This window comes from Solanum dulcamara, chromosome 11 (genome assembly GCF_947179165.1).
Source record: "Solanum dulcamara chromosome 11, daSolDulc1.2, whole genome shotgun sequence".
Classification (NCBI taxonomy): Eukaryota; Viridiplantae; Streptophyta; class Magnoliopsida; order Solanales; family Solanaceae; genus Solanum; species Solanum dulcamara.
The window spans coordinates 55,563,235-55,585,476 of NC_077247.1; the positions used below are offsets into that span (position 1 = coordinate 55,563,235).

At 36.0% G+C, this 22,242-nt stretch overlaps 1 protein-coding gene across 2 annotated transcripts; it reads right to left on the reverse strand.

Moving 5' to 3' along the window:
- Positions 1-397: 397 nt before the first annotated feature.
- LOC129874360 (protease Do-like 7) lies at positions 398-21,742 on the reverse strand. 2 transcript variants are annotated; one of them, XM_055949632.1, is made up of 24 exons: positions 21,208-21,741; positions 21,023-21,093; positions 18,747-18,881; positions 18,152-18,210; positions 17,339-17,375; positions 16,543-16,668; positions 15,505-15,594; positions 14,528-14,593; positions 14,392-14,448; positions 14,245-14,310; positions 13,704-13,811; positions 12,448-12,528; positions 11,006-11,055; positions 10,649-10,814; positions 9,314-9,832; positions 7,878-8,060; positions 7,697-7,802; positions 5,763-5,933; positions 5,583-5,662; positions 5,255-5,482; positions 4,347-4,562; positions 4,045-4,202; positions 3,471-3,582; positions 398-998 (listed from the first exon to the last, which is right to left on the reverse strand). In XM_055949632.1, exons 1-24 carry the CDS (start codon positions 21,494-21,496, stop codon positions 822-824), a joined length of 3,351 nt encoding a protein of 1,116 aa, XP_055805607.1. In that variant the 5' UTR covers positions 21,497-21,741; the 3' UTR covers positions 398-821. The 2 variants fall into 2 exon arrangements, with proteins under 2 accessions (XP_055805607.1, XP_055805608.1); XM_055949633.1 differs by lacking the exons at positions 398-998; positions 3,471-3,582 and having other exon boundaries at positions 4,059-4,221; positions 21,208-21,742.
- Between the last annotated feature and the right edge of the window lie 500 nt (positions 21,743-22,242).

Below are 22,242 nucleotides of genomic sequence, written 5' to 3' on the forward strand. Positions count from 1 at the left end.
AACTTTGTAACACCAACAATGTAACTAACATGTTATAGCTAATTCTTCTCATCCATTCCAAGTGCTTATTAACATGAAATTACCTTATGATTAACCTGACGGTGTAGATATTTCTTACACTACAAGTAAATATAACTTCAACTCATCATAAACCAAAAAACCTAAGGAGAGAGGATTTTGTCAAGTATTGGCAGTTTGTTGCCACACCCAACCTCCCACCCCCGCTTTTCGCTCCTTTTCCTTTTTGCCTTCATTTTAAAGTATTTCATGAAGCACTGGCTGCTACATCTATAAATGCATATAAGTTAAGCACGTAAGCATACACAAGCAATAAACATTTATGTCGATGGGGATTCAACTATCTCTTCTCCTACAACTAACCAAAATTCTGGAGATGTCAGAAAGAAACAGTACAGCTCTAAAATATCATTTACTGGCATAAATAAGTAGGATCTAACACGGTAACATTAGAAAAAAAATACTGTAAGCCTATAGGCTAAAATGGGGAATCACCCCAAATCTGGTGGCTAAAAGTCACCCCTAATTCATCGTTTACATCTACAGATACACAATGACATGTATAGCATTAGAACCTATAACTCATGTCTAAAATACTACAACTTATTATTTCATCAGATAAATAGTAATTTACAACAAATAGGCAATGAAGCCAGATACCTGCTCTATGTGATTTTGCATATAATGATGTATTGAGACTTTCAACTCAAATAAGTTGGAGTAACTACATACAAAGCCGGTGTACTTTCAACACGCTCTTCAATTTTGCACTCCCACGGTAAATCCTAATCAGCCAAGTCAATTCACAAAACACCAGAGTCCAAAGCTTTGATTGTTTTGCGACGCCACATAGCAGTTTCCAGATCAAACCTCAGCTCCCATGTTGGCCAGTAGTGTAAATCCTGCTTCAATGTAAGTACTCGAGGTTTCCCATTCAGGTGGACTGTTCGTACCCGGACAAACTCTCCATGCTCTATTGTCTGTGAAAAGTTAATTAGGCATAAGAACAGGATAATAACAAGAATCAAGTCAGAAACCTTAAGATCAGTAAATTGCCTGCCAAAAGCTCAGGCAAGAGTTCATCCAAAATGTACAAGAGCGTTTACAGGGAGTGTAATGAAAGAAGAAAGTCGAGCATGGTTTTCAGGTAGGGGTGATAAATGGGTGGGTTGGGCTGGATTTGGACGGGTCAAAATGGACTGAGCTGATAAATGTTACTTGGGCTGAAATGGGCTAAAAATGGACTGGGTCATAACCCACCCAACTTGACCCAATTTTTTTGAAGGGTTTTTGAACATTAATCAAGAACAATGCGTTAATTAAAAAGAATATTTTTTGCTTCTAGTAGATGTCTTTTTAAGTAATTATCTTACTCAAATTTGTCCGATATCATTTTGAATAAAGCAATACGACAAATATAAATATTTCTTTTTTTTAGCAAGGAAAATATGAATATTTTTATACAAGAAAATGTCCAAATTTACCTGTTTCTATTGGTAACAAATTAAAAATAAACCCCATTTGTATTTTCAGGCCACTAATATTCTGGTTATTAACATATTGTCTCATATTAGTCCTTAATTAAGGCAAAGCTTCAACATGAATTAGGGAGCTATCAGCTTGGTCAAAATGTTAATACAACGAATTTTACAAATTAAAATATTTCAGAAAGAGATATATTTACCCAGCTACTTTGTTTTTTGTATTACACTTATCCTCCATTATATTTCATTCAAAATCTATTTTTAAGGCTTTTGGAAATATTGAAACTTATTATGTAATTAAATTATCGTTAAACCTAATATTGTGAAAATTGTACAACATCAAACTTATAAGATACATAGTGGTGAATGCAGGACACAAATATCGAGATCATCTAAACCCAATACTTTTAATGTGAGAATAAGTTAATGCATAAAAAATGTTTAAAATGCAACAAATAGTAAGTCTGAACCCATAAATTTATAAATGCAATAGTTAAATACTACAAACTTTATAGGTTGAACCCATGAAACTCAAATTCTGGATCTGCCTACTAAGATACATGGTACAAGAGAAGTGAATACATAGAAAAAATCAAAGTAAATCTCACGCAGTAAACTCAAATTAGAGTAGATCTTAAAGATGAGTTAGAATTGGGCTAGTATTGGCGTAAAATGGAGATCACTTTGAAAAAGAGTTATGTTGGGCTAGTTAAAAATCATATCAATACAAAATTATCTTATCCCTAACCCATAACATTTTGGATAGGCCATCAATTTTTGGGCCATATTTACCACCTCTATTTTCAGGCTCTGGAATATTTGTTGTAACCATATTGCATCAAGAACTAAGCAAGAATATAAGATTGTGTTTGAGATTAAGTACATTATTATTCTTCTCTTCAAGAATCCAAGTTCCTATCTTTCCAAATGACCCAACATATGGCAGAAGGAATGGTATAATATGGAGATCAACAATAAGGATCTTATAGTCTGTTTGGTAAAATTTCTAAAATCAGCATTTGGAAAGTGAGAAAGCAGTTTGTGTTTAGCTAATCAAACACTTTTGAGCAGCAACTAGTGTTTGACCAAGCCTTTAAAAAGGGCTTCAAAATGAATTTTCTCAATAGTGCTTTTCAAAAAAGTACATTCAGAGAGAAGTTACTTTTTCAGCTTCTCAAAAACAGTTTCTGCCTCTACTCAAAAACACTTTTTTTGTCCTATAGCTTGACCAAACACCTTAACTTTTGGGGGAAAAAAACACTTTTGGCCTTTGAGGAATTTGGCCAAACAGGCTTTTATTCATGTGAAAATTTCACAAATAGCTATTATAAAAATCTTAATAGACCGAAATAGCTACAGCTTAGGTAATTACATTCTGTAACTATAGCTATAACAGTTGTTTGTATAATTTGCATACCCATTTGTATAATTCGCTGCGAATATACAAACCGTTTGTATAATTCGCTGACAATATACAAACAGGGTAAGTATATACAAATTCTGTATTTATACATTTTAGGAATTTTTCAGAACTTATACAAACCAAATATATCAATATTATAACTATATACATGCTAGGGTAAGCATATACAAATTCTCGATTTATTCAATTAGGAAATTTTGAATTTATATAATTGGAAGCTTAATTATACAAATTCTGAATAACTATAGCTATGTATATTAATTACTGGAAAAGGTTTGCCGCGAGTGGGGATTAACTTAAACTATAGCTATGTATATTAATTACTGAAAAAGGTTTGCTGCGAGTTGGGATTTTAACTTAAACTATAGCTATGTATATTAATTAACTAGTATATGTTTGCTAATTCGTGTCATTTTCCCTTTATTCATTGACAAGCCTTGCACAAACCAGGTTCAAACGAGAAATAAATCTCAGTTTATGCTGACATTCATAGCTCTTTCCATATACATAATGCATACAAAGCATCTCAGAATAACAAGTCATACCTTCGTGACGTCAACAAAAGCATCCAAAGAGGGAGTTGGTTTTCCGTTGACTTCAACTATCCATTGAAGAGCATAAAGACCATATCGATGTACGGGACTTCCATGACACCACCTGAGATTAATTTAGGCGTTAATAATGATGCCATATAGCTAATAGCCAACTCAACAAAAGATACCAACTGCCCTCTCTTTCTTTTACATTAGATGCATTACAAAATGCATCGAAAATGAGAAAGACTCAATCAGCCCTTCATCAGAACAAAAAGTCCCTAAATACCTGCTGATCAGTGAACACACAGGAAAAATTACAGCAAACTTTTTTTCTTTCAGTTAATAAATTATGAGGAAGCAGGTAAAAGATTCCCACAAGAATATTTCTTTCAAATTAAGTCTTGAAAAAGGTGCAGTAAACTAGGAAGAAAAAAATGTGTCTTTAACATTCTTCTTTTTACAACAAATGCATACAGGAAACTTATTTCCTTTTTCCTTTATTTTGCTGCAATTTTCTCAAGAAACATGCTGCCAACTTTCTTGACATCTAAACAAAGCTTTCCACAGTCTAGCAACTACTCACCTTGCTACATATACTCCATGGCCTTCATCAGGAAGAAATCCAAGTGCGCGTACTGCTGGATGAGGATCTTGGACAATACAGCCACACCAACTTATTGCACGACTTGTTCCATTTCCATCCCTCACATCCGTTCCCACAAGTAGTTCAATTTCATGGCCCTGAGAATTCATCAAATAACTTAAAGAATTTAAGAGAGTGAAGAACTCACTCAAGCTGGACGTATGACAGTAGTAAAGTTCTTTTGGTCATATAGGAGGAAAACAGGGAAGGAAATGTAGACGCGAATTGCCCCAGGGGCTCACCTGACGAAAGATTGTCAAGTTCAGTCTTCCATCGCTATCATTAGACCTGTCTAATGATTGGCATGCATCTTCGACGTCACGAAAGCATGTAACTGGCTCTTTATTAATTGCTAAGACCATATCCCCTTGTTCCAATAAATTTTCAGCTTTGGATCCAGCAAAGCAACCTTTAACTCGCAATACTTGGCGTCTCATGGGATCCTTCTTTACGAGGGCCTAGAAGGTACGACAGGTGTTAAGAAAATACTTGCATCAGATACATGGTGCACCCATTTCAAACATTTTCTGCTGATTATCTTATTTGTTTTGTAAGCTGGCTAGGCATAAAACCTAGTATTGATTATAAGACAGGCAGAAACAGGAACATAAATAGTTGATATTTAAGAAACAAGAAACTAGGGGGCAAATAATTCGAGCAATCAGAGATGCGCATGATCAATGATCAAGTGCATACCATGGATCTCCCATCCAACCAAAATCCGAACATATAAGAAACTAGATCATCATACCATTTTGAATGCACAAGTTTTTTCACATTTAACAAGTGTATGCAAACACTACAATTCCAGAACTGCTCAGGATCACGAACATGGGCCACGTCTATATATAAGCATACACATCTAGAATACACCCGTCACCGTCAAATAATTATCGCTAGTTCTCTACTACTTAAGGATTGATACTAAAGCTTCAAAGAGAGTATGAAACCTAATCTGACAAACAAGACTGGGTTCTTAGAAAGAGATTTAAAGGAAATACATCTAGTTTCTACATGTGTTTTGGCCAGAGTTTTTTAAATTAAAGACAATAAAAAGAAAAAAAAACACTCGGGCTAAGATATGGATAGAAGGAAAAGCAAGAACAGGAAATGACAAACCAAACAGATATCTCCAAAACTAGTAGCTTGCCTGGATCCAAGTATCATTTAGTCCAAAACTTCGAGCTTTGGAAAGCAAAGTTGGGTAAAGTTCAATTTCCAATATTCTTAATCGTGGCATAGGTCTTTGCAAACCATTTATAAGACGAGGAGGTCCGTCAGCACCAGAAATAATCTTGCCAAGAACTTGGCTTATGGTATAAATTGGAATACCCCGGACAAATTGGTGATCTTCTGACGAACTACAACCATACTTGAGCTGAAAAAATGGAAGAAGCAAAACCAGTTAATTTATCAAAAAAGTTCTAAAACTAAGTTGCATCCAATTAACAAGAGAAGCATCAGTTGGGAGTACAAACCTGTGTTGAAAAGCTTCCCCATAGAGCTTGAACCCTGCCACGCTCATCTGTCAGCACACCAGAAAACGTACTTCCAAAATCTGAAATGAGGATCATCACGGCATCAAAGAAATGCCCAAAACAAATGTGAAGCTACTATAGGATTAGAGAATCAAGAAGGCATAAGTGGGAGAGTGTTACCCGTGTCAAGCTCAATCACTTCCATGTTTGTCGCTCTGTAACGTGGACAATCAGCAGAACCAATATTCACAGCAGCAGATGGGTTGGTCACAACCGATTTCCTGGAAGTTGCCTGTAGACTTCTGCTCAATCCCACAAGATACACTGAATTTCCACGACGAAGAGCGGGATCTGGCGGCAACAGAATATTTTAAAATTTAAGCAAACATTAGCAAAAATAGTAACGCATAAGACAGCCATTTTCTGGCAGACATGATAACTAGAGCAATTTAATAGGACATACACGGATGTTCCACTTGCCACAATGGTAATTCAAAGATATCCCATTCATTGTAAGACATTACATAGGGTGAAGGGGATTCGTTTTACATTGTATTGTTCATACAGTCCATTAAGATTAAAACAATCCCAGATCCATTTCGGCAAGAGAATAATCCATAAGGAGTGGGAGACCAGTTTTATAAACTCGGTTACAAGACCATTACCACAATATAATAGTAAAAACAACGATATAGTGAATAAGAGGAGAAAACAGATAGTGCTAAGCTGGATTATGTTCTGAAACAACAAAGTATATTATGATCAGAGCTGGATGTTCAAAACGCCATTCAATAACTAGGAGCTTTTCTAAATGCTCCAGCGCAGGCATCTTCTTGACAAAGGAGTACTTCTAACAGCACACGAGAAGCAATTGGAATGGAGACTGACAAAATAATAAATGAATACATGTCAGGATTCATTGTACTAGAACAAGGAAAATCATATTGAGGTTTCGATAAAATACTTGGGATATTATGTCTTTAATTATAGAATATTTATTTAATTTGAATAGAAAATGATTACCTTCAATATTTATATATAGCCTTAAGATTCCGATATACTAGGAGTAATAGGATCAGGAACGAAACTATCATGGACAAGGTGGGAGTGACCTTCGTGATGGACAAGATGAGGGTGCAGAGGCTGAGATGGTTCGAACATGTGAAGAGAAGATGCACAGATGCCCCAATGAGGTGTGAGAGATTGGCTATAGTAGATATAAGAAGAGGTAAAGGTAGGTTGAAGAAATCTTGGGGGAGGTAATTAGACAGAACATGGCTCACTTACAATTTACCGAGGACATGACCCTAGGAGAATAGGAAGGTCGAGGATTAGGGTAAAAGGTTAGTAGGTTGAGGATTGTCTACTTCTCTTTTCTTCAATTTTAGTATTACGTGTTGTTTCCTTTACTTCAGTTTTTGTATTATTTGTCATTGCTACTGTTCTCTTCTTCATTGTTTTTGCTTCTTCGCTGTATTTGTTTCCCATACTTTTTTTATATGCTTAACTTGAGGCAAGGTCCATCGGAAACATCCTCTCTACTCTCACAAGTTAAATGATAAGGCTGCGTACACACACCCTCACCAGACCTTACTTGTGATGCGACAATACTCCTCTCACTAAAAACTGGTGCCCCTATGTCTGAACAATCAATCAGGTGTCATTCCTCTCTTTAGGATCGTTCAAGCATTATTCATATTTCTAGTGGCCATCAATTGACTCCCGACTCCCACCTCTAAACTTTTGATTTGTTGTCATTGTTCTGCCAATTCAAGTTACACTGATAATGTTCTAGAAATCTGCAATACCAAATATCTTTGTGATGATGAAGAACAAATTCCTTTCCATGTATAATGCAAGAAACACTTTCTTTTATTGTGCACCAGCAGCTTCCACCAGAAAGAATTCCAGAACCTCTTTCCTGTTTGGTGATTGTGCACTAGTGAGATTTTGGTGTCAGCTTTCTACGTTTTCAAAATAAACAAACTCAAGTTGGTTTCAGCACTTTGAGTTTTGAGGGAGACATGTTTTAATAGCAAGTGAATATGTCTATTTTTGTGGTGAAGTAAAAGATAGGCAAGCATAAAGGATCAAAAGAGGAAGTTCCCACTTACCAGGAAGAAGTTCAGCAGCACGAACAGAAGCAGCAGCAGCAGCTCCTAGAGCAGAAGGATCATATGCAACCAGAGCAAAATTATGGACGGGGTGGAGGAAAACTACCTGAAAATATTACCGACCTCCTCAATAAAAATTGTTATTGTAGCAGGTAAGAGTATTGACAAAAATAGTTTTTACCTCTCCATGAATCTCAATAGGAAAAGCAGCAAAAGATAGCATTATATCAGAAACTGATACTGCAACAGTGTTTTTGTCAACTGCAACCAGGCCCATGTTGTGGGAATGGTATACAATAACACCAGTTCCAAAAAAATGCTGTGAGTGAACTCCATCAAGCATGCATAATGATGGTACATGGACCTGCAATTTCGAATCATGAGAGGCACATCAAACCTAGATGATGGAGAAAGGAATAACCACAGAACCATACATGTCTAGATGATAGAGATCAAGTCTCAACAGCAACTATTAGTATTGATTTTTCATATTATATATTTACTAGGAAAACATATGACAATCTTAACCAGCGGTTACCAAAACAAAACCAGGAGTTAGTAACATTATTCAGTATTTTCTATGTTCTACAACAGTGTACAAGAAAAAACAAATTGAATGATTAAGATTTGGACCTGCAAAACAGAAAATGATTTAGATTCAAATATTCATTAAGTGCAAAAACATGAGGCCTTCAGCCACAAACAATACAATAGGTTGGCAATCTCTAAGTTAATAAAGTAACTAAATATTCTAGAATATATATATTTGGTATCTAAAATATTCTATAAGATTTTCCTTATTCAAGTGCAATGACACTAGACATGTATGAATCCACATACATGTTATCTTTGATATTTTCACACAACCTATTGAAAAATTTCGTCCAAAGAAGGAGCCCACCAAAAGGAGCCATTCCTTCCCCCCAAAAAAGTGTTCTACCCTATACACACATACATTTCACTTACTATTGTGCTTAGATGATAAAACCTTCTCCTACACTTGTTCTTTTTGATGAAGTAATTGTTATATTGACTGGCATCAAGAAGATGCTGAAAACAGTACCAAAAAATTAGGGAAAGCTACTAGATACAAAAACCTACGGATAGAGCATTGAACCGTCAACCGTCTTCTCTTTTTCTTTGATAAGTGCTTAGATGATAAAATCTACCCCCAATGAACCACGGAGAGAAAAGGAAGGGGATGTTTGGTTTGCAAACAAGTTGTACATACATTACGATATAGAGATTGTTATACGATCTAGTGCACGAGTAAATCTGTATTTGCTTTCAGATGTTTGATTCGTCATTATCAGAATCTGGATGAGTAATTAAAATCTTGGATATTACATGTTTATTGTAATTGCATGTGGATCAGATAACAATAATACACCCTTGCAGCATTACTAAGGCGGAGATTGATGATACAGAAGCAAAAAAAAAGGAGCCAAACATCGGATACTCAAAGCATGGTTTAATGAAAGGGATTATTTCTAAATACTGGTAGCCCAATAACCCCTATAGACCATTGTTTATTATGTGAAACTGCTTAGGAAATAAGTTCCCACTTCGGTAAAACAAGTAACACAATAAACAAGCATAGATGAGAACTAGAGTTACCTCGAACATCACAAGAGCAGGTTCTATTGCACGCTCAGCAACAGAGGCATTGTTAGACACAGGTGCAGCACCTTGATAATTTCTCACAGCTGCATCCTCCACAGCCCCGGAGTCATCAAACCTTTCCTCTCTATGTCCATTCAAAGAGCGGCCAATTATTACATCACCATCTGCAGATAAGTTTTCTTCCACCCTCCGTTTCTTAGTTCCAGCATCAGAATCATCCTGAATGTTTAGTCCCTCTGTAACATTGTCACAACTAGTCTCCGTATTGGTAACTCCATCCATTGATTCTTGGCTGACTTGTTGAGGCCTAAGACCCATTGCACTAACCTCAGTAGCACAAGAAGAAACACTATGATTTGACAAATCTTGTTTGCCTGGATGAATGCCAGAGAATAGAAGTGGGGACTCAGGTGGCAAGGCAAGTTTCACAGTCCATAAACCAGAGCTGTCATCGCGTTTATATATCTGAGGAGGTGCATACCATTCATGGCGGTCAATTGTGACCAGTACAGACTGCAGCAAAAAGAAGTTTCTATGAGAAAGCCTTGGTACAAGGAGATGATAAAAGTAAAAGAGACTATTCTACATCTACCAACAAGCAGAGTTAAATTAATATCCATAATGTCTGCAAAAACCACAGACTCTTCATTCTTTGGGGAATCTTTTTCTGAATATATGTTTCTGACTACTACACCTTCACAACTCATCGTATTGCCAGGCTTGAAGTTCAAATGGTTGACTACACTAGAAGACTACACTAGAAGACTAAACCACAAGACAGACAATGTTTACATGCAGGTGAAATTTGTGATCATCTATATCATCCACCACGACAAACACCTAAACTGTCAAAGAGGACAAAACACCATTCTTCTCATGTCTCCAGGGGTTCAAAAACCATTTGGATAAAATCCTAAAATCGATGCACATATTCACATTTTCTTGCCATGATCCCAGAACTTTGACAGCACAATTTAACATGTTATTAGTTTTCTTTTTCTTCTGATTGACGCTCTCAAAACAAGATAAACTCCTTCTCTGAGACACAGTAGTAGCCGACTGTTGACCCACTAGGATCCATAGTTTTTAACCTTGGTTTACGCAGAAATAGTAAAGACAACCGAGGTCGGTATTTGTGAATCTGCATAGTAATATAGAAGTATATGGAAACAATTTATCATTATTTGCCAACAAACAGAAGGCAATGACAGTTGAGAGCAGGAACTACAGATGCAGGTGGATGAAAAGAGGCAGCCATTGATTTCTGAAAGATATCAAATCACGAACGAGTACAGAAAATCAACATAAGCAAAGAGGCAGTACTAATACCTTTTTCCGGTGACGATCATTGTAGCTTATATACTCCAATGGTACTCTAGCACTCCTAGACAACTTAGATAAAGCAGCAATTAATTCTTCAACCGTCACTATATCTTTTCCTGCAAATTTTTTAATGATGGCATGGCGGGGAACTCCTGCTCTAAATAGCATATATCTACAATAGCAAAGAAGTTTATAACTGTCAAAAAAATGTTTTTCCAGTAAAATACTCCTAAAGATAGCATCAACAGAATTTTAAACCTATACTAGAAACACTTCCGAATACAAAGTGTTAGGCAAAGCAAACTAACAAAAGCCAATGACTGCAGCAAAGAAATAATCTAAAGGAAATAAGAATGTACAGACCCTGTTTCTGCCACGTAGACAAGACCACATTGAAAGCGGAAATTTCGAGCCTGCAATAAAAGAGGAGAGGGAGAGAGAGAGAGAGAATAAAGCAGAAATGTGAGCTTCAATCACACGTAACAGATAAATAAAGAAATATCAATGAGCCTAAAACAGGTCAAATGTTCAAAAGAAAGGGTCTTCCCTTAGAAGTTCAAATACAAACTACATGACTAGAACTGAAGTACAGGGAAAACCTATTTATTTTCTTAAAAAATACAGGAAGACACCGACTTCTATCCTTCATAAAGTATCTGCATTAATATGGAAAGATAGGAAAATAGTATTTCCTCGTTCGCTGGACATGAACAATCGTATGACACCATCCAAAGGGAATTGCAAGTTGAGAAAAAGACATTTATAAAAAGCTAAACTAGGTAAGAAGTAACTAAAAAAGTTCGCTTGCACTCAAGTTCCTTCAAAATCAATGGAGAAGTTTAAGAACTTTTTAAACCAAATTGCCAACAAAAAGAACCTAACAGATTGCAGAAGCCCTGAACCATCAAAGTCAAATGGTATTCTAGGCACGTGTTACTTTTCAACTATCAGGCGTCTGACAACAAGCCCACACACAGCACATCTGCTTAGAAGTGCATCTTTATGTGGCTGACTGGGAACTTCATTGAGTTTAATGGTCTAAGGAGGCTTCACTCAAAATGGACATGAGTCATGTGCAGAGTAAAAGAATAACAAAAAGAACAACAATTGGTGAAATACCTTCAAAAAAATAAAATAGAGAAAGCAAAGGTACATAAGATCTTCTACTTTCAATTTATAAGAACCAAGATTCATGACATGACAGCTTTTCGGACACCTTCTGAAGAAAATTTGTCTTCACTGGAGTTGTAACCAAGATTAAATGCCAATGGACTGGAATATCAAATTGTGGTTCTCAGAAGTCATAGAGTTCTGTCCTTGGTTCACATAGACAATATGAACACTTGCAAGCCTTAGCGTCTTTTTCTCTTAATGTGTCTCTCCTTACACTACACTTGTTAGCCTAAGCAGCCAAGGATAATATGTACATACCAAAAAAATTATTTACTTCTGATGTGCCTATATTCAAACCCTCCTAAGCTTGTTAAGCTCATATAAGCAGCAACACTAAAGACAACCAAAAAGGCATGTATGAAACAGATAAAATCCACTTTCCAGTTCTACACATAAAGTCTCATTGCCTTCCAGAATGAAAACATTTGAGTATGAGCAATTGGCGAGGTCCAGAATATCTCACATGACCATTAGCAAGACAAACAGGGGAAAGTCACAAAATAGAGCATCTTAACACCAATGCTTCCCTAGTGACTGGTTACAAGTTCATTTTACATAGGAATGAGTATAATGATGAGAACTCATTTTAAAAGGATTTATCGATAACCAATGTCATGCAGAATCTCACAAACCTGTTGATAAGAAAGGGGATGAATAACTGCACCACTGACTTCCAAGAAGCGGTCAGGAGTAATTGAATGCAAATCTTGAACCTGAAGGAAACACAAGCAGACGAGTCATATTGACGGCTCTAACCCTTTCTTCGAATAAAATTAATTTACTCCTTGAAAAAAAGGCGTTAGAGCTCCCAAAAAGAAAACCGCTCGGCAAATACACTGAAGGAAAGAATCAGAATTGATCAAGGATTTCTAAAACCAAACGAAAAGGGAACGAAAGATGAAACATAAATCGTGGATCAACTAAGATCTCCACCATAGCTAGAAGATAATATACCACTTTTGCAATTGAATTTTGTGATAAAGCTAAATTGCCACAGGTAGGAGGTTAAGCGGGACCACATCAATTATCCTGTCACCAAAGTGGGCAAATTTTTGTATCTTCTTCATTTACTATTACTATTTACCAGTTCTTTCCTACTGGCAGTATGGACAAATATGACAAAATAACAAAAGAAGAACAATATCAGAAACAATACCTATAAATATTGTTCTTTCTGTTATTGCTATTCTGGGCTATTGGTAATTCATTTGTCCACAAGTGTCTAGAAAAATTGGATTCTAGTATATTTTTAGTGAGATGCGTATGGGAATGCTCATTCACTAGTAGACACATCATTCATCAAACTTTATAATTATCTCGTGTATAATCAACGATTGGAAATACTATTGGCCATTTCGTTACGCAACACATCACAATAATTATGATTCAACGAAATATTCAGAGATTTCCATTTAAATCACAAATTTGTTGACCCAAATCTCTCCTACATTAAGCATCATAAAAGTTTCTTCTTTTTTAAAAAAGGTAACAGGTTTGTATATAAATCTTCAGCACTAAAGGCTGGGATCCCAAATTTACATCATGGGGCTACATACAGTTGAGTATACTCAATCAGTCTTAAAAAAAACTAGATCCTTCTTCATCTTACAAAGAACCTAGTATATCTATGATAAAAGTTTTTTTGATTGACAGAGTACCAAGTGTTACAAAAGACTGCTGAGAATATTCGTGCAGTCAATTATAACATCTCCCAAGCAAGCATCATAGAAGTATATAGGCACCTGAGTGAATTAACAAATGCTAAAATCGAACCCGAAGGTCAATTGAGATGAACCAAAATCCTCATTATTTTGTTAACTATGACGTAACAGAATATAACCTTTTCCTTTAGAAATCATAGAAATTTCAACATTGAATAAACACTCACCAATAGTTCCACTGTCAAAGGAGTTCCACCCCTTTCAATTTGGAGCTCAACTTTCTGCCCAACACTGTCATCAAGTAAAGTCTCCATCTTCAGGAACTGAGTAATCACCTGAATGAAGCTTACAGGAGGAAATCAGTTCTTCAAACCATCAAAAGAATGATTTTCCAATTATCGAAAGAAGCAATTTCCAACAATATAATATTTATGTATTCATCTTGGTCTGAGGAAAAAAAATTGGAGAACTAGAACTATCTTTTGCCCATGTAATACACTGTCAAGGGGAAGGATTGACAAGTGCAGGACTTCGTTAAATTAGGTCCCTCGTTCAACCTGGTCCAACGGTTGGTTCTTGAAAATTAAAGTAGCTTTGCAGAATCTAGATGCAGTAATAGAGGAAAAGAGAGCGGACAACGAGCCCGAGGTATGAGCCAAATCAATGTATTTAATAAAAGTTCTAATGAGTTATGCAGAGAATCAGAGCACAATGAGGACATCAAAACCATCAATATAAGATTCCTTACAACAACAAAGCCAGACTAACCTCCCCATTCATACGAACAAGCACATCACCAGGCTCTAAATGATTGTGAGCTGGGCCACCAGGCACCTGCAACAGTACCAGAGAAAAATTGAACTGTTGATACACAGAACTATATTGTGTCAGGACACTCGAAAGAAGTGCACTTACCACAGAATCAACGACAAGCATTCCAGTCTCACTGGCTGGAGAGGAATTGCGCACCAACTATTCAAGTAAAATTTCAAAAGATTATTGTATCATTATGTTAATAATAGAGCTTGCAACAAAATATTTTGGTGCTTACCTGCTCTGTGGAACTGAGGAGGCCAAGCCGGCGAGTTTCATCATATCCTTTGTGGAGAAAAGTAACCTATATCAAAAACATATAAACCATTAACCAAGTCCACCTATGAAATTATGGTTTCCTCACTTGACCTATACTGTTTTCTCTTTGATTTGAAACGGCATGTTCCTCAATACACGTAATTGATGTCTGTTTTCAGGGTTAAAGAAGCTTGTGCAAAGAAGATATATACAAGATTAGAGAGAAGTTCATCATCTCTCTTAGACCTTCTGTCTCTTAAAACTACTGTAGTTTTATATTCAAGTAAGCTATATGTCACATGGATGCATACGCAGAATAGCGGTCAGCCAAAGAGAAAGACTAAATCAAAAAGGCCTCACAAACCTTTACAGAATAAAACCCATTAAGATCATCTCAGAGGACTCATGTACAGTTTAACATGTAAATGCAATCTAATGGACTACCATCGACTATGGTGGACAATCTGGAAGGAAAGGAATTCTAGATGTTTTGAGAATTTTGAGAATGGAGTGCAGAAGATTGAGTTGAACTTCATCTAGCTTTTGTGTTTTTGGTGTAATCAGATTTACTCAAATGATACTGCTCTGTTGTTGTTTTTTCAGATGACAAGGGAACCCGCAGCCTCTACCCTTTTGGATGCGCACAGGGTAAACCCTCCTCGTATGCAATAGCTCACATCAAATGATATTATTTCTATTATTGATGTGTTAGATTCAATATAGATACAGGACAGTAGAACTAGAGAGTACTTTTGTAAATACGGTTTCAGTACAACCCATGTACTGCTTTGTTCTTTTGATATATAGATACAGTTACCAGTTTCAAAAAAAAAAAAAAACTAGCTAGTGTTACGCAAAAAACAAAATTGAAAGAGCCACCATTCACAGAAGCAATCACTTCACAAGGAAATAAAGTCTAAAAAGGTGCTTTAATGGAGAGTAGCAGAACTAACAAACCTGAAGCGTACCACGAGGGATAGTTACAGCCTCCCATTTATTTGTGGTAAGATCCACTCCTTCCTGTAAGAATTCCAGTGCCCTGACAACCTATAAACACAATAAAAATTATATAAGTTCAGTTAATTAATAATTCATTTACTTATAACAGAGAAAATTCAGACCTTAACCAGCAATACGGGTTTGGGGGCAAAAGATCCCAGGAAACAGAAAATGTTCATGCCAGCAAATGAGGAACCAACATGACTCATCAAGGCAGTCAAGGAATTGAGAAGGAAAGGCACAATTAAACATAAACTCTTCACTAGGAAAATAAGAAAGACGCAAACACACAGAACATGGAAATCTTGTAACCATCTGAACTCCCAGTTTTTGTAAGAAGTTAATCATAAAAGGAAAAAGACTATTGTCACATAGTAATAGCATATAGAGTACGCCATAAAATAGAATGGAAGTCATGTAAAAAGAAACTTTAGATTTCAAATCCCCTCACAGATATCAACCTACTTCAAGGATGACGAATGAGTAATAACAGGAAAGGACCAAAATAGGAAAAAGAAATAAAATTCAGTGATTTCAATGAAATAAAAACTTTGGATCCTATAACCCATAAGAGTACAAAGAGACAATTAAAAATGATGGAGATACATACTTGCCACCCTGCATATCAGAGACAAGTACACATTGACAACAGAAAACCCAGAAATAGAAAAAGGAAAAAAACTGATCAAATGACGGATATAGTTTCCAATATAAAAGATTTAGAAACAGGGCAGAAAAGAAATCAAAATGCAAATAACCAATTCCAGAGATATATAAAATATTAACTGTTTGCCCATTCAAGAAGTCAATAAAGACTTTTGCAATGCTTATAGTGTGGTTGGAAAACAATAGTCTCTGGCAGTACTTCGCACTATTTAAATTAAGAAAATCCAAGTTTATCTAAGAGCCAAATGTCAAAAGCACACTTCCCACAGCTCAGAAATAGAGCATAGACAGGTCTTTAACAAAACAGAAGATCAAAGAACGTGTACAAACTCGTTCTAATGGCAAGAAAAATGCAGAAGCACTTGATGACTTGCTCCCAGCATTCAAAGCGACAGCTCTCCCTTGCCAATTTATTACAGGGGAGCCACTTGAACCACCTTTCGTTCCGGAAGCAGCCTGTTGGCAAAAAACACAAAGGTAATTCAACAACTACAGTCCTGAAAAGTTGGGGTAGAAATATGTTGATGACCTAAAATAATCCCATGGCACACCCAGAATATGGGGCCAAAAATTGTAGAGGAGCAGGATCCGAAGCAGTGGCTGCTCCAGAAATCAGAGGAAGGCATTCTGTCCGGTAATGAAGTTAGATAATCTCCAATTTCCCACTATAACAGCTTTTAACTTATAGATGAGGTGGTTCACAGAGTAAAGGGTATATTTTTATGTATTCCCTATCTAACCCCCCCCCCCCCACCCCAAATGTTTCCCTTCAGCTCTCCTTCTTGTGCGTTTGAGTATAAATTCATTCCCGCTGATCCCCATAACATCCTAGCCATTATACATTGTGTTGCCTACTTACATTGATTCAAGAAGGTTTATCTTCCTATTAGCGACCACTAGTTGATGAATAACTTTTGTATTTGAATCCCCTTCTTTCAACCATAGTATCATAGATTTTTGTCCATGCATGCTCCTTTAGTGTTCTAACTTCTAAGCCATATTTCTTCTTGGCAAGTTACATGTTTGTCATATAGATGATATAGTGCACTCTGAACAAATCAATGGAGCTAATTTATGAATTATGAGGGCTAAAAGCCCAAAAAATTCTATTACAGGCTCCGCTTACTTGCATGTAGAATGTGTTGAAGTCATTGTATCCATCCCTGCACCAAAAATTGGAGTTATCAGAAGGAATACATTGTACTACCAAACATTTGCAATACGAAAAACAAAGTGGATTGCGGCACAAACACCACAGAGATGACTTCATCAGAAAATCATCTAGAGGACATTCACCATAACATTACAAACATGCCTTCCTATACAAATGACAAATGATAAGTTCATAGTTTAGTTATTTTAAATTATCGCAAGATCATTTTAACATCCTAAAGCTTTAATTTGCTCATTGTATTTGAACAGTAAGGAAGTTCCCCACAAGCAACAGTCTTTATTACATTGACGTGAGCAATGCTAATGCGACATAATCATTGCTTCCAAAACCAATCAGAGGAAAAGGAACACCTTAAACAGGAAGTCTACAATTTATGCTTAGTACTCAAATATGTAAGAATCTAATGCTAATAATCAGCTTCATCATATATCAGAACTAAAAAGCTCATCAATAAGCAAAAATTTTCAATTGGCTGCACAAAGCAAAACCACTCTGATGAAAGAGATAGTAGACCACCAACACCACCAAAAAAGCAGCACAGTTTGTATACAGACATGTTTATAAATTCTTTTGGCTGAAACTATATAAAAGAAATTGTGAAAGAATGTCAAACACTTAATGAGATTCTTGTGGCCCATATCATTCAGGGGAATTCATGAAATATACAGGGTGAATGAACATTTTAGGTAGACCGTGACAACAACAGCAATAACAACATTTTAGGTAGACCACGACATACAACATTTTAGGTAGACCACGACATACTTTTTATAATGAGGAGCATCTCTGTCAAGTCGAGCAAGGGTTCCAGCTAAAATAGACACCTGCATAATCCAGATTAAAGCAAAGAGGAATAGGATATGAAAAATTCTTAAGAAAATATAGCCCCTCAAAAACAATCAAAGGGATGCAACGAAAGAAATGACGGAGCCATATGTCAGCATTCAACAATGAAATGCATAGTTTACAAGCAGATTACACATCAAAGAGTTATGCACCCCCTCTACACGTTTTAAGTGATATCAGGCCTCCAAAGTTTTTCTCGAGTCCTAATGCCTCCATCATGGGCATTTTTCGACAGGTATGCCACCTCCATCAAAGTTACAAAGAGTAGGATCACTCATTCCAGAAAGTTCTAACCCATTTACTGATTCTTTGAAGATGCTATAACGAGTAGGCAAAGTTTCATTTCATTCCCTTCTGATCAATTACAGGAAACATAAGTCATAATGTGACTGAATATGACAAGTTTAGTAGAATAATAATGTAAAAAGGTCCTTTCATGTAAAAAAAGTATTCTGTTTGGATACATCATTCATAAAGCAAGGTAAGGTAATAAAATAAAATCTCACCCACATACCTTCTCTCCACTGTCATTACCAACAACCCTGATTTCTAGTCCTACACAAGCATCCTCCGGAGCAAGAGGAATCTCTTCATAGCTCAAAAATTGTATTGCAGCAGGATCATAACGGAAGAATCCGAAGTCATGAACCTAAAAGACGATCAATAAGGTTCGCTCATGACAAAATAAATAAGTGTGGAATATGATTGTCAAGTATTCTTTGGCAATTCTAATGTCCCAATAAACCTATGTATAACATCACATTGAAGTCAACACAGGTACACTTTCCTTTTTAGAGGCCGTTTGGATTGGCTTATAAGCTGTTTTTCAGCTTTTTTGAGTGTTTGGCTGGCTAACTTAAAATCATTTTGTGCTTAAAATAAGTCCCAATAAATAGTTGGGTTTATTTGGATGAACTTATTTTAAGCAGTTTATAAGTTGAAAACAGCTTATAAGTCAAAAAAAAAATTGGCCTGACTTAAAAATAAGTCAATCCAAACAGGCTCTTACTATGTTTCATAAAGAATGACACATTTTTATATTTGGAAACTCTAACTTTTAAACTTTCCATGTTACCCTTAATGACATGTTCTTATAGTCATAAAAATGTCAAGGCATGTTAGTGACTACAAGTTCCAAAAGGTAATTTTGGTATGTGGTAAAAGTTTTTCTTTCTTCTGTGTCCAGTCAAATACTCAAATATAGCCTTATAAAATGAAACGGCGGGATTATCAGTAAGTTTTTCTATTTGTTATGGAGACCCTTAGTATACTAATGGATTTGGTAGTGGAAGGAGGACTTATGACTTATCATTTGTTACACGGATATGGATGTGGGTGTGAGTACCTGAAATAGGCCTGAACAAGTGTCCTACCCATCATTGCTTTCATAAAAATTCAAGGATACGAATAAAAGTAAGGGTGTGAATGCTTGGATCCGACTAAAAATATATACAGACAGTTACTCAGAATTGTTGAAAATTACCTCATTTTCAGTTAACAACGTGACTTAAATCCATCGTTACTTAATTAAGTTAAATGATAGATGATGATTCCATAATTTGAATTGTGGTCTCCTTTTTTTTAATTATTCTACTTCATGAAATAGTTATGAGTCAATAAATCAAAGTGTGCATAAATTCTTTTTTAACAATCAATTATTTAACCATGAAATGGCAACTGAATAATGCGAAGGAAGATACAAATGATAATTAGCCCCAAAACCATTATCCAAAAAAAAAAAGATAATTACCCCAAGAACTTCACATTTCACTTTTTTCCAAACATAAAGCAGACTAATAGCACCGTTTTGAAATTATGCATATGTTTTCTTTCTTCTTTTATTAGACCCTGGTAGGTGGGAGCAACCAGTAAAGAAGGGAGGAGCACAACCTCAGCCCCACTCTGTCAAACTCACATCAATAGAAATGAAGTTGATCAGTGACGCCAACCTGGTACTTACTTTTTCCTTCTGTTAATAGAACATGAAATCTAAACCTTAAAAGTCAAACCAATAGATGAAGTAGCCAAATTTTTATATACCCTTTTGGAATTTGTCAATTCATGATGAAGTGATATCTAGATAGTGGGGAACATGATTTCGTCTTGTTTAGAGAACTTCCATTGTGATTATAAAACTATTACTCATGTATATTTAACTTATTTTTCACTTTTAGTTATATTTGGTATAACGAGGACATGAGTTGAGCTTAAATGGAGAATTGAGGATTCATATAGCCAACCCCAACTTGTTTGAGATTGAGGCATACTTCTTGTTTTGGAAGCCCTTGTATAATCCATGTAGTATAACATTATACAAGATGTCCTGTACATGTAACCCCAATTTGAGAGTCAAGCATGAACTTCAATTTGGGCTTGCTGAGACTGGGCTTACCAAAGATTGAATCTAATACAATGTGAAAAAAAATGAGCAGGAATAGTAAGGTAGCCAAAGACCTTTTATAAAACCCTTTGAGAGCCTGTATATAACAAACAAGTATGGGACCTTTGTTTTCAAAAGCAAAAAATAAAACTTGATAAATAAAAAAACAATAATAAGACTCTTGGGACTTTAAGCAAGAAGGGGGGAATGCATCTTTCTTCTCATTTTATGTGACATTACTTGACTGTTAAAATGTTAAATAAAAAACTTCTCATCAAAGTTCAAATTCTAAGTAATTCAATAACTGGAATATTGAAAAATATGCAAGTTGTACACAATTATTTAGTTAGTGGAATTAAGAAACGGGAGTGCCACGGAGATAGCAAAGGCGAGATTGAAAATGAACTCACAGGGTCTCTATATATGGGATAGATTGGTATCTCTTCGCGGTTCACAAACATAGCTTCAGCCACCACGGGTCCTACAAAGCAAACAACAATCAGCACTTCCATCAAAGAATTGAACTTGAAAAGATATACATATTTAATTTGCCGACTTCTTAAGTTACTAAAAACAGATTAATGCTTGTTATCACCAGGTTTTACAACATGTCGATTTGTAAGTATAATCCCGCGACGCTTATCAACGACGAAGCCTGTAGCATAACTAGCACCAGCAGCCTCAGTGTCAAATGCTCGGCAAGCATTGGTCCGGAGAACGACGACGGCAGGAACCACCTTGTCAAGCGCCTTGCGCCAATCTTCGGCGGTAGCGACGCTCACCTTGAACGGAGGATCTATATCCATACACAATTCCTCCTTCATTTTACTCGATTCTGGTCCCAATGCTTCCTCGGATCCCAGTCTCTCCAGCGAATCCCCCATTTCAAAACCCTAATTTTTTCTGTCGGAGTATCAAAGACACGCAAGGTCGAAGTCCAAAAAATGCTACTTGTGATGCAAAGATATGTTGCCGACTCCGATGGAAGGAGAGACAATATCCCGGCGAGAATGAAGGATGTTGTCTCGACGAGTATAAGAAGATCGGCGGCGAGAACGTAGTTGAATTGGCCCTGACAATCTGAGAATTGCTTTATTCAGTCATTCGTCGCTTTCATTTCTCCAATTCTCCAATGCTTTATTTATATGTATAGACGATCCAATTACGAAAAAAACCCTGTACTTTTGTTTACTTCACGTGGCTAAAAATCAAGAGACGACAAGGGTCTTGTGTCAAGATACCAATATAGTCCTTTAAACTTGTCGACATATCAATAACCCGTTTGGATGGCATTAAAAAAAAATAACTTTTATGTATGAAGTGTTTATAGAATTTTGAAATTGCTGAAAGTTATTTTTATAAATAATCAGTTGAGTGTTTGGATAAAAGTGCTTAAATGAGGAAAATGATGTGAATTTTAGGGTTAAAAGAATAAAAAAGGTAGTTTGAGAATTTAGTTAAAATATAAGGGATATAAAAGCAATTTTCATGGTCAAAGAAAATGACTTTAAGCACTTAGAAAAAAAAAGTTAGAAATCCTAACTTTTCATTTTTGACTGACTTTAAAAACTTTATGGCTTAAAGTTAGTATTAGACAAACACATCCAAAAACTAAAAAGGATTTTAAGTT